We start from the raw sequence: 17,573 nt of genomic DNA, 5'->3' as shown, positions 1-17,573 counted from the left end.
TAACATGTAATGGGCATCACGGTGTGTGGCATAACGTGTAATGGGTATTACTGTGTATGATGTAACATGTAACTGGCCTTATGGTATGCAAAATCAAGAATGAAATTGAAGCAAAGGTTTAAAAAAAAATCAACATAAGGCGGGTCAAAGGGCGGATCTGGGGGCGGGACATGGGCGGGGCAGTGGGTTTGTCAAGGGGCGGGCCACTGTCCGGGAATCTCTCAACAAAAAGGTGGTAACCCTAAGAAAAATTGACCGCGCGTACAGACGAGAAAGACCCGCGGGAGCTCGCATTTTATCATTCGTACACACTGAACGATATGCACTATATTATTGCTAACAGAACTACAAGTCTCAGCAGGCCCCGTCACTAGGGGAGGGACATGTCTGTCAGCGCCCCGTCTCCCTTGACAACCAGCACAGCCCGTGACGTCGGCAGGACGCGCCGCCCCCTCCTCCTCAGACACCCCCCTCCAGGAGGCAAGAGACGAAGCGCTGCGGCCGGCAGAGGAGGACGCAGCGGCGGTGTACTGCCGGTCAGTATGAGGGAGGGGGGAGTGTGGGGGGTCCCGTCGCGGGCGGGTGACGTCACACCGGGGACATGACGGCGGCGCGGGCAGGTGACGCGAGCGGGTGAGGGAGGAGTCACGTGACGGCGCCCGCTACTGCTGCTGCTTTGTGAGGCGCATTGTGCTGCAGGTAAGAGGAGTCGGCCGGGGCCCGGGGGCGTCGTATGTGGGCGCTGGGTAAACGACCTCCCCTCCGGGCAGCACCGGGACTCCGCCCACCGGCAACGGCGAAGGGGGTCACACCGGCACAAGGAGGGGGACCGGTGCGGAGGGGATAACGCGCACACAAGGGGCAGTGCCACTGCCGGGTGGTCAGGGCGGGCTGCGGCCTAGTGATGGCGGCTCCCCCTCAGTGGACAAAGGAGAGCGTCCCGAGCCGGCGCAGTAGGGCGGAGGAGGGGGGTCTGCGCTCTGCCGCAATCCCGCCGCTGCCCCCGCTGTGCTATATATATACATTGCGGAGTCCTGTATACATCCTGTCCCTGTACACACGGGGGAGTCCTGTATACATCCTACCCCTGTACACACGGGGGGAGTCCTGTATACATCCTGTCCCTGTACACACGGGGGGAGTCCTGTATACATCCTGCCCCTGTACACACGGGGGGAGTCCTGTATACATCCTACCCCTGTACACACGGGGGGGAGTCCTGTATACATCCTGTCCCTGTACACACGGGGGGGAGTCCTGTATACATCCTGTCCCTGTACACACGGGGGGGAGTCCTGTATACATCCTGTCCCTGTACACACGGGGGGGAGTCCTGTATACATCCTGTCCCTGTACACACGGGGGGAGTCCTGTATACATCCTGTACACACGGGGGGGAGTCCTGTATACATCCTGTCCCTGTACGCATGGGGGGGGGGAGTCCTGTATACATCCTGTCCCTGTACGCATGGGGGGGAGCTGTATACATCCTATCCATGTACACGTGGGAGGACGGGGGATTGTATACATCCTATCCCTGTACACGTGGGAGGATGGGGGATTGTATACATCCTATCCCTGTACACGTGGGAGGACGGGGGATTGTATACATCCTATCCCTGTACACATGGGGGGGGGGAGTCCTGTATACATCCTGTCCCTGTACGCATGGGGGGGGGAGTCCTGTATACATCCTGTCCCTGTACGCATGGGGGGGGGGGGGGGAGTCCTGTATACATCCTGTCCCTGTACGCATGGGGGGGGGGGGAAGTCCTGTATACATCCTGTCCCTGTACGCATGGGGGGGGAGTCCTGTATACATCCTGTCCCTGTACACATGGGGGGGGGGGAGTCCTGTATACATCCTGTCCCTGTACGCATGGGGGGGGAGAGTCCTGTACGCATCCTGTCCCTGTACGCATGGGGGGGGGGGGGGGAAGCTGTATGCATCCTGTCCCTGTATGCATGGGGGGGAGTCCTGTACGCATCCTGTCCCTGTACGCACGGGGGGGGGGGGAAGCTGTATGCATCCTGTCCCTGTACGCATGGGGGGGGGGGGAGCTGTATACATCCTATCCCTGTACACGTGGGAGGACGGGGGATTGCATACATCCTATCCCTGTACACGTGGGAGGACGGGGGATTGTATACATCCTATCCCTGTACACATGGGTGGTGCGCTGTATACATCCTATTCCTGTACACATGGGAGGGTGGGGGATTGTATAAATCCTAACCCTGTCCACATGGGGGGACTGTATACATCCTATCCATGTACACATGGGTAGGGGGGTACCCAGTGTTCACTATTTGCCAGACATGATTGTAAACCTAAAACATCCACCTATAATTTACATGGATTACTTTATACATTTTGACCCTGTACACCCTTACCTTATACCATATTATCACAGCACACATCCTCCCATCTGAGGATGATCTCACACATGTACCCCATTGTATGAAATGAGCATGTACATGTAGTAGTCCTGTGTAGAAAGCTGATCACATGTCTTTCATATGGTGTGGGGGGGCATTATTTTCACACATGGGGAACTCCTCTCCTACCGTGTGGGTACACACCTACTGTGTTGGTTACTGAACACATGGAACACTCACCTACCGGGGAATTACTGTACACATCGAATACTGCTCACCTGCACGGGGTAAATGTACACACGGAGCGCTCACCTGCAGGGGATTACTGTACACACGGAGCAATCCTCACCTACCAGGAGGTGACTGTACACACGGGGCACTCCTCACCTACCAGGAGATTACTGTACACACAGAGTACTCCTCACCAGCAGGGGATTACTGTACACATTGGGCACTCCTCACCTGCAGGGGGTAAATGTACACACGGAGCGCTCCTCACCTGCAGGGAATTACTGTATACACGGAGCACTCCTCACCAGCAGGGGATTACTGTACACACGGGGCACTCCTCACCTGCAGGGGATTACTGTGCACAGGTGGCACTCCTCACCTGCAGGTGATTACTGTGCACAGGGGGCACTCCTCACCTACCAGGAGATTACTGCACACACAGAGCACTCCTCACCAGCAGGGGATTACTGTACACATTGGGCACTCCTCACCTGCAGGGGGTAAATGTTCACACGGAGCGCTTCTCACCTGCAGGGAATTACTGTATACACTGAGCACTCCTCACCAGCAGGGGATTACTGTGCACACAGGGCACTCCTCACCTGCAGGGGATTACTGTGCACATGGGGCACTTCTCACCTGCAGGGGATTACTGTGCACACGGGGCACTCCTCACCTGCAGGGGATTACTGCGCACACAGGGCACTCCTCACCTGCTGGGGGATGACTGTACACATGGGGCACTCCTCACCTGCTGGGGGAGTTACTGTACACACGGGGCACTCCTCACCTGCTGGGGGAGTTACTGTACACATGGGGCACTCCTCACCTGCTGGGGGAGTTACTGTACACACGGGCACTCCTCACCTGCTGGGGGGTTGCTGTACACACGGGGCGCTCCTCAACTGCTGGGGGGTGACTGTACACATGGGGCGCTCCTCACCTGCTGGGGGAGTTACTGTACACACGGGGCACTCCTCACCTGCAGGGGATGACTGTGCGCACGGGGCACTCCTCACCTGCTGGGGGATGATTGTACACATGGGACACTCCTCACCTGCTGGGGGATGACTGTACACATGGGGCACTTCTCACCTGCTGGGGGATTGCTGTACACATGGGGCACTCCTCACCTGCTGGGGGATTGCTGTACACATGGGGCACTCCTCACCTGCTGGGGGATTGCTGTACACACGGGGCACTCCTCACCTGCTGGGGGATTGCTGTACACACGGGGCACTCCTCACCTGCTGGGGGAGTTACTGTACACACGGGGCACTCCTCACCTGCAGGGGATTACTGTGCACACGGGGCACTCCTCACCTGCTGGGGGATGACTGTACACATGGGGCACTCCTCACCTGCTGGGGGATGACTGTACACATGGGGCACTCCTCACCTGCTGGGGGATGACTGTACACATGGGGCACTCCTCACCTGCTGGGGGATGACTGTACACATGGGGCACTCCTCACCTGCTGGGGGATGACTGTACACATGGGGCACTCCTCACCTGCTGGGGGATGACTGTACACATGGGGCACTCCTCACCTGCTGGGGGATTGCTGTACACATGGGGCACTCCTCACCTGCTGGGGGATTGCTGTACACATGGGGCACTCCTCACCTGCTGGGGGATTGCTGTACACATGGGGCACTCCTCACCTGCTGGGGGATTGCTGTACACATGGGGCACTCCTCACCTGCTGGGGGATGACTGTACACATGGGGCGCTCCTCACCTGCTGGGGGGATTGCTGTACACACGGGGCGCTCCTCACCTGCTGGGGGATTACTGTACACACGGGGTGCTCCTCACCAGCTGGGGGGATTACTGTACACATGGGGCATTCTTAACATACATGAGGTTTATTTTTCAAATGGGGCACCATGATTTGTGTGGGTTAATCCTGTATTGCGCACTCTTGTAACCAGTGAAGTTGTTTGTTCCTAGTATTTATCATATAATGAAGTTCATCACTCTGTATTGGATAAGCTCCAGCAAGTTACTAGTGTCTGTGGGCCAGATGCGCTAAACTTCAAAAGTGATAAAATGGAGAGTGATAAACAGCCAGCCAATCAGCTCCTACCTGCCAGGTCACAGACTGTGTTTGAAAAATGTCAGGCGGGAGCTGATTGGTTGTTGTTTTTTATCACTTTTGAAGCTTAGTGCATGTGCCTGGCCTGACAATCCGCTGCAGTTACAGCTTCCTTCCCAGTACTATTAGATACCAGTCTCCAAATTATAAGTGCCTGGAAATGTCTGCGTTGCAAATATTAATAGGCCATTGGGGCACAGCACAGCCTGTCCTCTCCAATATTTATCATGTCCCTGTCGGTCATATTAGTAAATGAGAGCGGTCCCCTTTCAGCCTCTGAGACCAGCAGGCTTCTGTCGGCTTAGCCTTCTCCAGTGTGGCACCTACTTGTGTGGTTAATTGGGAATGTTTCCTGCCAGCGCTCAGGCTGAGCACCAGATACAGCCTGCCCGCGGTCTCCATGTCAGACTGGTACATCTAACAACTGGCATCTTTTTATTTCACACAGATGCAGCCTTCTGTCCACTGCCCCTGTGAGAGACTAGGGCCAAGATTAGGTTGCTGGTAATGTTTGAGTATTGTATGGACCCAAGGGATATACAGTATGTTATGTCTTTCATCCTTGCTGGCGGGTCGCCAGAACGTACGCGCTGGCGACCCGCCAGCAGCCTTGCCAGCGAGAAAACTGAGACGCGCGTGCGTCTCACGCGCACGCGCGTCTCAGTCTCCGTCGCTAGCGCGACGGAAACCCTGTCCGTCTCCGCCTCAGGGAGACGGACAGGGTTAGGGGGGCTTAGTGGGGGGTGCGGGCAGTCGGCGGGGACCCCGGGTTACCGCCGGCGGGGACCTGGGGAAACGTATGGAAGCGCCGTCGGAAGGGGACGCGCGCGCCTCTCGTGCGCACGCGTCCCCTTCTCACGATCGCCATGGCGCTGGCGGGGGATGGCGGCTGGCGACGCCAGCGCCATCCCCTGCAAAGATGGTAAAAGACCCATCTGTATATATTTGCTGCAGTCGTGCCAAACGCAAAGTAGCGTGAAATCTCCATCTTTTGCATCTAGTTTGTCAAAAAGGCGCCTTATTCGCAAGGCGATGTGACTCCGAAGGAGACTTAAATGTGTATATCTGTTTGTGACTGAGGGATAGATGTATGGAGAAGTGATACAGTGCCTGGTACTTTATCATCGGACAATCAGCTCCTGACTGTTAAGTTACAGACTGGGTTTAAAAAGGGACAGTCAGGAGCTGATTGGCCGGTGATAAAGTACCAGGCACTTCTCCTCCCTTGTCACTGCTTCATACATCTACCCCAGAGTCTCTGATCTGTACATGAAGTGCTACAATATAGTAGCACTTCTTTTTTCCAATACAAGTTCTGTTCTTCAGTAGACAAATGTTCATTTTCCACAGCCTCCTCATTTGACCTAGTCTGGCTCACTCAAGCACTGCATGGTGTACTGAGGTTGGATGTATGAGGTATATCACGCTGCATAGTGTACTGAGGCTGGATGTATGAGGTATATCACGCTGCACGGTGTACTGAGGCTGGATGTATGAGGTATATCACACTGCACGGTGTACTGAGGCATATCACGCTGCACAGTGTACTGAGGCTGGATGTATGAGGTATATCACGCTGCACGGTGTACTGAGGCTGGATGTATGAGGTATATCACGCTGCACGGTGTACTGAGGTTGGATGTATGAGGTATATCACACTGCACGGTGTACTGAGGCTGGATGTATGAGGTATATCATGCTGCACGGTGTACTGAGGCTGGATGTATGAGGTATATCACGCTGCACGGTGTACTGAGGCTGGATGTATGAGGTATATCACGCTGCACGGTGTACTGAGGCTGGATGTATGAGGTATATCATGCTGCACGGTGTACTGAGGCTGGATGTATGAGGTATATCACGCTGCACGGTGTACTGAGGCTGGATGTATGAGGTATATCACACTGCACGGTGTACTGAGGCTGGATGTATGAGGTATATCATGCTGCACGGTGTACTGAGGCTGGATGTATGAGGTATATCACGCTGCACGGTGTACTGAGGCTGGATGTATGAGGTATATCATGCTGCACGGTGTACTGAGGCTGGATGTATGAGGTATATCATGCTGCACGGTGTACTGAGGCTGGATGTATGAGGTATATCACGCTGCACGGTGTACTGAGGCTGGATGTATGAGGTATATCATGCTGCACGGTGTACTGAGGCTGGATGTATGAGGTATATCACGCTGCACGGTGTACTGAGGCTGGGTGTATGAGGTATATCACGCTGCACGGTGTACTGAGGCTGGATGTATGAGGTATATCACGCTGCATGGTGTACTGAGGCTGGATGTATGAGGTATATCACGCTGCATGGTGTACTGAGGCTGGATGTATGAGGTATATCACGCTGCATGGTGTACTGAGGCTGGATGTATGAGGTATATCACGCTGCACGGTGTACTGAGGCTGTATATATGAGGTATATCACGCTGCACGGTGTACTGAGGCTGGATGTATGAGGTATATCACGCTGCACGGTGTACTGAGGCTGTATATATGAGGTATATCACGCTACACGGTGTACTGAGGCTGGATGTATGAGGTATATCACGCTGCATGGTGTACTGAGGCTGGATGTATGAGGTATATCACGCTGCACGGTGTACTGAAGCTGGATGTATGAGGTATATCACGCTGCACGGTGTACTGCGGCTGGATGTATGAGGTATATCACGCTGCACGGTGTACTGAGGCTGTATATATGAGGTATATCACGCTGCACGGTGTACTGCGGCTGGATGTATGAGGTATATCACGCTGCACGGTGTACTGAGGCTGGATGTATGAGGTATCGCACGGTGTACTGAGGCTGGATGTATGAGGTATATCACGCTGCACGGTGTACTGAGGCTGGATGTATGAGGCATCTCACGGTGTACTGAGGACGTGTACTGTATGTGTGTAGCTGGTTCTTATAAAGGTTAAACTGGTCCTAATATCTTGGTTTGGTCATTAAAAACACACATAGTACAATTGACATATGCCCACTTTTAACTAACTAGCTAAGTCTTGAAATATAATACCAGGGATTTGTATTTCCCGCTGGTGATAAGTAGGTACATGATGCCACTGTGGAATAGACGCCAGATGGCATATGCTGATTGTTGGCAGCAAAAATGTTAAATCCGTGACCATGTGGCCTAAGCCTCTATTGTGTCCTCCTAGTATGGTTGTTACAGTAATTTCAGTAATCTGTATATAAGAGCTGGTGTTACTCTTGTTGGCATAACCATTCTCTTCTGTTATCCACCTGACCCTATGGATCTACTGTCACTCACCTGAAGCTAGCTGTGATTGTGGATGGAGACTGGTGGAGACCGCTTTTGGTCATTTCCCCCCTAAGCCAGCTACATTAATTGGCCAAGTTTAGTGAGCGGGCAGGGGGTGGATTTGCAGTTCTAGTCGCTGTGAGGGGGGTATGGGTCACAGGGTTGGCTGGTTGACACAAGCATTAAGGTGGACATGAATTTTTCAAAATTTTTGTCCCAAGAACGGTCAGTGTACAGCATGTTTCGGGCACAGTGGCTTGCTGTGTTTGGCAAACTTATATTCTCCCCCCACACCCTAGTGGATTGTTGGGCATGAAATCCTGGCTGTCTGCTCACAAAAAAAAAGTGAAAAACTCATGTCGACTTTTTGGCTGTTGACCTTGCCATTGTCGACCTTCTAACCCTGTGTCGACCTAATCAAGTGCGGACGGAGGGTGCGTGATGTGGTGTAATTATTTGCCTCAAAATGCTGCGGTAACTGCAATTTGCGCGGCAGAACGTTACATTTGCGCAAAAGTGCTTGCGACCCTAGGGTGGTGCGAGATCGGGATGGCCCACAAATAATTCCCCTGTGTCTGAGGTTTATTTGTGCCCCTGATTTCTTTAGGCCAATCAGATCGAGGCGATGTTACATAAGCTTAATTCTGTGCTACATAGGCAAACCCAAGGCATTTTATGGGACGTTATAGATACCTTAGATTCTACATATGTAAAGCTTATGCCGTCCGCGTCATTGTAAATGCAACTGGTGAGCTAGTTACACAGGGTTCTGCCTGGCAGTGACTGGGGGGGGTTGGGGGTAGTCGGTCTGAGATTGAGGTCAGGCTGGGTGGGGAGGCAGCTGCTCGTTTAGAGGAGAAATTGGATCTGAGCAGCAGTTAGAAGGACTTTTTCCGTTTAAACATATGTGAACAGTCACTTGTGAAACGTGCTCATATTTCGGGCATAGGAGGAGGGGATAGCTTCTTGCCTATTTGAGGAGCTCCACGGTTCCCCAGTGAAATGTATTCTTACCCCATCAGCACTGCAGTCCCGTATATATGTTTATTTCCCTCTGCAGAGGATGCTAGTGAATGAGGCCCACCGTGCAGGCTAAAGGGGCTGGAAAGGGAGATGGCCTAATCTTATGTTCTCTAGGCAAAAGGTCAGCTCCCTTTTTTGAAGTACCGCTTCTTGTGCGGGGTAAGGATCCCACTGCCAGATTGGACTGAGTGTTTGCACTCCTGTGGTTAGTACAGGTCGGCCTGTGATTGTTTTCCGTCTCGTAGAACAGGCCCGCGTTGAGTTTCTGCCAGCTTCCTTTGTTTCGCTTGATCCTTACCTTTGTTGCACTATTTTTACTTTTGTCTTGTATAACGACAGCTTTGCTCTTCAATGAACTTGGCGCTGTGGTTTAACCCTTGCCAATATCACCTGTTTGTCTGCTGCCAGGCCTTTCTTTTATATTCATGTGTACAGCCTTTGCAGCACTGCGCCCAGTGAGGTCACATTGGATCCGATTGGTCACCGGATGCAGCGCGTGCGGGCCTGTACAGACTGCGAAACCGCAGCAGCGTCCAAATGATAGCGGGGGGTTGTAAATGTGTTCGGTTGTATCTGATCCTGCGTGTGGTTATTCTGTGAGGCCTGAGCACTACACAGAAGTATTCTGTGCTTAGGTCACTGTCTGGCAATGGTATATGGCCCATAGTTCTTCATTAACATGGTTGACAGTCAAAAGGTGTTTTTTTTTTGTTTTTTTTTATGTCCACAGTTTACCATCCATGTTGGATTCCGCATTGTCTCCATAAAGCCTAAAAAACTCATTTGGACAATTTCAATGTCGACTTAGCGTCAACAATTTCTGCCATAACTCTGGCCAGCTAGGTATAAAAACCTAGGACTTGATTCAGGTACGGTCGGTCCCCGGCGTATTTGCACCAGGCTTTTGGCACTGTGCATAGGCTAATGCAGGGCCGCTGTGCAGATGCCTTCGGAGATGTCTCTGCCAAGGCGTTCACACGGGGGCGGGGGCACGGTGTGGCTGGAGGCGTTCCCAAGGGTGAGCGGATGGGCCAGTGCCTGCCAGGGGTGGGCAACTGACATTGCAGGACCTTAGCCGGCCGCCGCGTTCTTTGAGCCGCAAATATAAGTTGGTTGAATGATTTTTGCCCCCGTATAAATGGCTGTTTATATGTTAACATCTATTCGCGCTGTGGTGGGGAACGGGCATTTGCTCACCCAGCGGGCGGTGTTAGAGGGCTCGCTAAGCAATTTACACTGCTTAGCGAGTCCTTCTGAATCAGGCCATTAGTTTAGTTCTATCTGTATCCAGTTTTTCTCTGTGTGCGGCCTGTTTTATTTGTTAACATGAAACCAATCATCCTATGCAAACCTGCTGAGTATTTGTCTGTGTGATGTGTCCTCTGGTTAGGTCTGTCCGCCTGGTATATGTCACTGCGCCTACATTGTGGCCGTATGCAAAGTGTTTTATGGCTGCTGTGTACCATTGTACAGACGAATGCTTGTGGCCTTGTCAATCAGTGTAATCCCTTCACATAGAAAGCAATGTGTTACTAGAAGCTGCTTCCGCGTGTTCTGTACGAGAGGCTCTGTGCTCCGGGGCTGTCACCGGAGGAGCGCCCAGCGATATGTCTCTGGGAATTTACATATTCAGATGGAAATTGTTTGGCAGGAAGAGACGCTTTGGGAAGTTTCCTATTCGATCTATAGCTGATGATTTTATATCTCATAACCGCACCTCACGTCCGCCTCGTGTGTCAGGGAAAGAGAATATACATTTGTTAGCGTACACAGGCTTATTTTGTAGGTGTGTGAAACAATATTAAAGTGTTATATTTGTTTGGACAATTAAGGGATATTCGATCCAGGAACCTCCCCACAGTCAGAATCCCGTGTTTTTGTCAGATCAGACATTAACTTGACAGTCAGAATGTAATGTTCCGGCTGTCGATTATCAGAATGTCCGTAAGTTGTCAGAAACGGACGCGGATTGTTGAGAAATTCATCAATCCACTGCTCTTTCTGAGAAAACAGATCCACCTTTAAAAAGTCGTATCGGACAGCCTTCAATGCTGCTGTTAACGGCAGCATTGAATAGGTGAGTGCATCCCGTTCTGGATTTCCATACGTAAATGCAGAGTGCTATAATGTGTACGGCACTTTCTTGTCTAATTTGGGAAATAACGGCAACATTTTGAGACCTTGGTTTGTACTATATAATATTATTATCTGCTGACCACTCCTGTCTCGCTGGACTTGATGAGACCTACAGGCCGGTATTGGATTTTGCGTCCACCCAATGCAGCATATGTCAGATACTGATAACAAAACTTGGTCGCTCGCAATGTTAATGTTTTGGCCAATAGAAAAGCCAGTTCCACTGCTGATACTTCACGAAGTCTCTTTGAAAGCCACTTCGGTCGCTGTAAGCCAAATATCCATTGCCTGTGTTCTTTCAGGCAAAAGTTATGTCTAAAAGGGATCTCGTCTGATTGCAGCTGCTGTTGGCTGATCAGGTCATGGAAGAAATCCCCCGTAGGCTGTTTCGGCTGCCCTGAGTGTGACTGTTGCGTTCTGTATTACATGCACAGCTGTAATCAGTTCAGTTGTAATGTGCATGAAGACTGAGCTGCCCAGTACTAGTCCCAGGGTGCCTGTGCTGGCAGGACAGCGGTCAGTCCCTGGGTTACCTAATGTTTAGTAAGGCTGCTGTAGTGTGTGCGTGTGTGTGTGCACGCACCTTTGCTGCGTTCTACTGTGAGATGCACCTGTGTTGTCTACTGAAAGTGTCTGTTGTGCGAAGCCATTGGACTGGCTATAATTAGTACATACGTCACCCTCATAAGCCGGTTCCAGGAATGCTGGGGACAGTGAGACCCTCGCAGCAGGCTAGAGATTGGTATGTTCCTGTTCATCTGAGGGCAAATAAGCTTTTACTCAAACACAGGGGTAAAGAAAGAAAGAAAAAAACCTAAGTGGTAACAGGTCTGCAAACCACCTTGTGTATGCCAGGGAATGTGCCCCTCTTTTTTTCGGGTGGGTTAGCTTGCTGTGGGGGCCATTAATATTTCCTCCTATTTCGTGGGGTTGGTGGGGGGATCGCAATGCTCACTGTCTCCTTGTGCAATGTGCGGAATCTTTCACTGTCTCCTCAGAGCTGTCAGCTGTGAACTGCTACTGACCCCTGCCACTATAACCGATTACCTATGGCTGAGCAGTAACAACGGATCCAAGTGATCCCTGTGCTCACCGGCTTTCTGCCGACCAGACTCATTCCCAGAATGTATTTATTTTATTACCAGTTATTTATATAGCGCACGCGTATTCTGCAGCGCTGTACAGAGAATATTTGAACACTCGCATCAGTCCCTACCCCAGTGGAGCTTACAATCTATATTCCCTACCACATGTACACGCACACACAGACAGTCATTTTGTTGCTAGCCAATTGACCTAGTATATTTTTGTATTGTGGGATGAAACCGGAGTACCCGGAGGAAACCCACGTAAGCCCGGGAAGAACATATAAACTGCACACAGTTAGGGCCATGGTGGGAATCGAACTCATGAACTGAGCGCTGTGAGGCAGTAATGCTTACCATCCTGTAAATAAGGTAGTGAGATTTTGGGGTGGTACAGGGGGTGGCCTTATAGGAACCATTCCTGCAGAAGCTGCCGCAACTCTGGAAAATGCCCTAATAATATCTCAATTTACATTAGTTAATATAGATGGCCAGTATGTATTTGTTTTTTACTTAAGTTATGGGTGTTTGGTGCAAAAGAAAAAAGCAGCTCCTGTGACTATTTCCTTGAGTCAGTGGGAGCCTGCTGTTCTGCCTGCAGCGCTCTCCATAGACACTGCTTGGTGAAAGCCAGGAGAGCAGTTTGGTTTACTCTGCACAAACGTATCTAACATTGTTCTAAGAGACATTTTATGTCCAAGGTGTAGATGTGCCTTTGGCGGCAGTCCTCCGGGATTTTGTAGTGGATAATAATAGCGAATTCCCATTGGGTAGTAATGTCACCTCCGCAGTTGTGTATGTGGCAGGCAAGGCTTTAGGCACCTTTTCTTTCCAATTAGTTTAATAATAAACCACTTGTTAGCGTACGACAGCTGGTCCCTTCCTTGACATGGTAGGGAATGGCGTACGACAGCTGGTCCCATCCTAGACATGAGAGAGAACGGCGTACCACAGCTGGTCCCATCCTAGACATGAGAGAGAACGGCGTACCACAGCTGGTCCCATCCTAGACATGAGAGAGAACGGTGTACCACAGCTGGTCCCATCCTAGACATGAGAGAGAACGGCGTACCACAGCTGGTCCCATCCTAGACATGAGAGAGAACGGCGTACCACAGCTGGTCCCATCCTAGACATGGGAGAGAATAGCGCACCACAGCTGGTCTCATCCTAGACATGGTAGGGAATGGCGTACCACAGCTGGCCCCATCCTAGACATGGTAGGGAATGGCGTATGACAGCTGGTCCCATCCTAGACATGAGAGAGAACGGTGTACCACAGCTGGTCCCATCCTAGACATGAGAGAGAACGGCGTACCACAGCTGGTCCCATCCTAGACATGGGAGAGAACGGTGTACCACAGCTGGCCCCATCCTAGACATGGTAGGGAATGGCGTACCACAGCTGGCCCCATACTAGACATGGAAGGGAATGGCGTACCACAGCTGGTCCCATCCTAGACATAGGAGGGAATGGCGTACCACAGCTGGTCCCATCCTAGACATGGGAGGGAATGGCGTACCACAGCTGGTCCCATCCTAGACATGGAAGGGAATGGCGTACCACAGCTGGTCCCATCCTAGACATGGGAGGGAATGGCGTACCACAGCTGGTCCCATCCTAGACATGGTAGGGAATGGCGTACCACAGCTGGCCCCATCCTAGACATGGTAGGGAATGGCGTATGACAGCTGGTCCCATCCTAGACATGAGAGAGAACGGTGTACCACAGCTGGTCCCATCCTAGACATGAGAGAGAACGGCATACCACAGCTGGTCCCATCCTAGACATGGGAGAGAACGGTGTACCACAGCTGGCCCCATCCTAGACATGGTAGGGAATGGCGTACCACAGCTGGCCCCATACTAGACATGGAAGGGAATGGCGTACCACAGCTGGTCCCATCCTAGACATAGGAGGGAATGGCGTACCACAGCTGGTCCCATCCTAGACATGGGAGGGAATGGCGTACCACAGCTGGTCCCATCCTAGGCATGGAAGGGAATGGCGTACCACAGCTGGTCCCATCCTAGACATGGGAGGGAATGGCGTACCACAGCTGGTCCCATCCTAGACATGGAAGGGAATGGCGTACCACAGCTGGTCCCATCCTAGACATGGGAGGGAATGGCGTACCACAGCTGGTCCCATCCTAGACATGGAAGGGAATGGCGTACCACAGCTGGTCCCATCCTAGACATGGTAGGGAATGGCGTACCACAGCTGGTCTCATCCTAGACATGGTAGGGAATGGCGTACCACAGCTGGTCCCATCCTAGACATGGGAGGGAATGGCGTACCACAGCTGGTCCCATCCTAGACATGGGAGGGAATGGCGTACAACAGCTGGTCCCATCCTAGACTTGGAAGGGAATGGCGTACCACAGCTGGTCCCATCCTAGACATGGTAGGGAACGGCGTACCACAGCTGGTCCCATCCTAGACATGGGAGGGAATGGCGTATCACAGTTGAGCCCATCATAATGATATAGCCTAGAGTAGCACCTGATGAAGCACCATAGCTGGACCCTTTATATCCATGATGGAGCATGGAGAGCCATTGTAGGGCCTTTTATAAACCTTACAGAGCACCAAAGATTACCTCCAGTGTAATAGGTTGTATCCGTCAGTGATAGGAGTGGTTAGAACACCATAGGTGTCTTGTTTTGGACTAGGTGTTGGTTTTTGGAAGATCACATGTAAGTGGTGCTTTTGTGGTATTTTTTCAATTTTGTTTGTTTTGAATGGTTTATCTGGAAATGATTGAGTGTATACAATAGGCAGCATCTGCTGCACGTAATTCAGTCGGTGCCTTCTCTGTTGCCCCACGAATGCCGTTGCCAGCACTGCTTACACATGGCACGGCAGAGTGGTCACATGATACCACTTGCGTTATATGCGCGTGTTGGGAAGCGCAATGGACTATATTCATAAATGGTAGTAAATAGAAGTCATTTTACCATTAATCTCTCGCTTTCTCTTACAGATTTTCTATTTTGTACATACATTGTTTTGTATATACTGTATATGATGACTTCGGTGGGAAATGAACGTACCCGGGGTACTCGGGAAAAAACACAGATTCCAACTCCACAGACACAACCACAGAAACAGGTACAGGTAGGTACTGGAGGCACCACAGCACCCCAGTAAGAGGTGATTCTGTCTGTCCCATCACCTTGTTGGCAGCAGGTATGGTCATTGCTGAAGGTCCCCCCATACACAGGTCCCATTTGGCTTGTTTTTATCCGATTCTGACGGATCTGGCCTATATATCGGCTGAAAACTGGCCAACTCGGAGGTGTTTGACATGAGGTCGGATACGATCATGCGAGTTCCTGTGTGGATCGGATCCTGGAGAACCTATGTACAGCACATAAGATAAATCAGATTCTGACCCATCAGTGGCCTCCACGATGAATCGCATCCGATAATTGCCGTAACTAGGTGTGTGTGGCCCACCTTTAGTCTGCAGAGTGGGGCAAACGGAAGTGCCAGGGCAAAAGAGGCGCTCTCTGTATACTCTATTTCGGACAGCCGTGCCTGTCATGTCAGCCTGTCCTCCACACACACACCCACCCACCGCTGGCAGCCAGAGAGAGGCCGGCGGGCAAAAGGCAGTGATAGTGGCGGGTGGGCAGGAGATTTTTAAATCTCCCATTAAAATCAATGGGCAGCCATGGATTTGAATGAGAGTTTAGAAATCTCCTGCCCACCGCTACTGCTGCCTGCTCCCAGCTGACCTTTCTCTGGCTGCCAGCGGCGGGGAAGGATTAGCAGGGGGTCTTGGAGGCCCATTCCCTTGAACTCCCCGGCAGCTACATTTTAGATAAATTGCATGCTATAGGGAGGGGGGGGGGGGGGGGGAGCTGCCCTTCAGACAAGTCAGACCTGTGTATGGCCACCTTAACTCAATAGTGCAGCAGAAATAGAACGTCCTTCGCTCTGGTTGCCTTTCTCTTTGCCTAAATTGGTTTATATAAAGAAACCATTCCCAGTGTGTCAAGAGTTGTTACCCAACTGGCAAAGCACAAACTGGTGATGTCACTTGCGCACAGCGCTGTGGCCATCACACCTAGACGTGAGCACTCATGACGTACGTTTTTGTTCCCTAGGCAACGGCTGAGCAGATTCGCCTCGCACAGATGATCTATGATAAAAATGATGCAGACTTCGAGGACAAAGTGAAACAGGTAAGCGCAGCCTGTGTCTCTGTCACTGAGGAGGAGGGGCAGACTGTGTGACAGATGGTGCTGTGCAAGGGTGGGTGGTGGACAGCTGCAGTCTCTTTATTTACAGGGCAGCCTGTCCGTTCCCCACCGTTACCATGTGCCAGTGTGGGATTGGAGCCCAGCGACTGATGGCTGTGGCTCAGCTGCCTCTAAAGCCAGCCACAGAAAAGGCCCTTTCCTGTGGGTGTGACTGTAGTTTCGGACATGGAGACGGTCAGCAGAGCTGGTTCCTTTTGGGGGAAAAAAAATGTGTAAAGGCAAAAAGAACAGTTCATGTCTTATAAGGCTTTAGTGCTCCTTGGGCGGAAGGGTGTACATTATTGGGGCCGGTATATTAACCCTGGGGAAGTGATAACGCAGTAGCCAGTTATCTCCTTACTGTAAAGTTACAGGCTGGGTTTGAAAAAAATGACTTTTAGGAGCTGATTGGTGCTACATTATAGCCTTCCACTTGATCACCTCTCCAGGCTTAGTACATCTGGCTGTTTTGATAGATAATGTCAGTGTTGGGTCTCTGTAAACAGATGTGTGTAGTGTGGCCGTCTGCTAGATTCCATGTGTCTAATCTGCAATCCAGCTGCTTTCCCGGGTTAGTAACATGTATACAGTACACGTCCCAGTCCACAAGTCTACTGGGTGGGGGGGGGGTGGGTAGGGGGGGTTAAATTGCCTTGTGCACCAAGTAAGATCGCACAATGCAAATGCTTCAAAAGCTAGTCTGCTACCGTGTGAATGCCCCAGTGTCTATGCATGTGTGAGAGAAAGAGATGTAGTTTCACTCGCTGCCAAGAGATGGCAGTGTTTCTCAGACAGACACTACATTGCAGTGTAAGAATAAAGCAGCCAGTATTTACCCTGCACAGAAAGGATGTAACTCCCCTTAAATCTAACTCTGCACCTATTACATCTTCCCCACCTGCAGTGCAACATGGTTTTGTCCATCTACAGAAAATTGAACATCCCTTTCTAGCTTTCCAGCTATAGGCTGTTCGGGAGGTTGTTCTTCTGGTGTTTCTACCCTTCTAGCGCTTTTGTAAGGGGACCTGGACTCTTCACCTGTATCTGGACGAAGCAGCCTTGCTTCAGCGCGTGGATACTCTCCTGGATACT

At 51.3% G+C, this 17,573-nt stretch overlaps 1 protein-coding gene across 6 annotated transcripts in view; it reads left to right on the top strand.

The window, feature by feature from the left end:
* The first annotated feature begins 294 nt into the window (after nucleotides 1-294).
* The window catches only part of UBAP2 (ubiquitin associated protein 2), a 44,761-nt gene continuing 27,482 nt past the window's right edge, over nucleotides 295-17,573 (top strand). For 3 of the 6 annotated variants that reach the window (XM_083155386.1, XM_083155383.1, XM_083155384.1), the window contains exons 1-3: nucleotides 296-536; nucleotides 15,218-15,351; nucleotides 16,347-16,424. In XM_083155386.1, coding sequence (XP_083011512.1) covers nucleotides 15,259-15,351; nucleotides 16,347-16,424 — 171 coding nt within the window. In that variant the 5' untranslated portion in view covers nucleotides 296-536; nucleotides 15,218-15,258. Of the gene's footprint in view, nucleotides 537-577; nucleotides 700-15,217; nucleotides 15,352-16,346; nucleotides 16,425-17,573 lie in introns of those variants that run through there. The other 3 variants (XM_083155381.1, XM_083155385.1, XM_083155382.1) reach the window with 3 other exon arrangements.

The sequence above is a fragment of the Crinia signifera genome, chromosome 1 (assembly GCF_055691185.1).
Source record: "Crinia signifera chromosome 1, ASM5569118v1, whole genome shotgun sequence".
In the NCBI taxonomy this organism is placed as follows: domain Eukaryota; kingdom Metazoa; phylum Chordata; class Amphibia; order Anura; family Myobatrachidae; genus Crinia; species Crinia signifera.
Note: the sequence above shows the minus strand (reverse complement) of the source record. Positions and strands in the feature narration are given on the sequence as shown.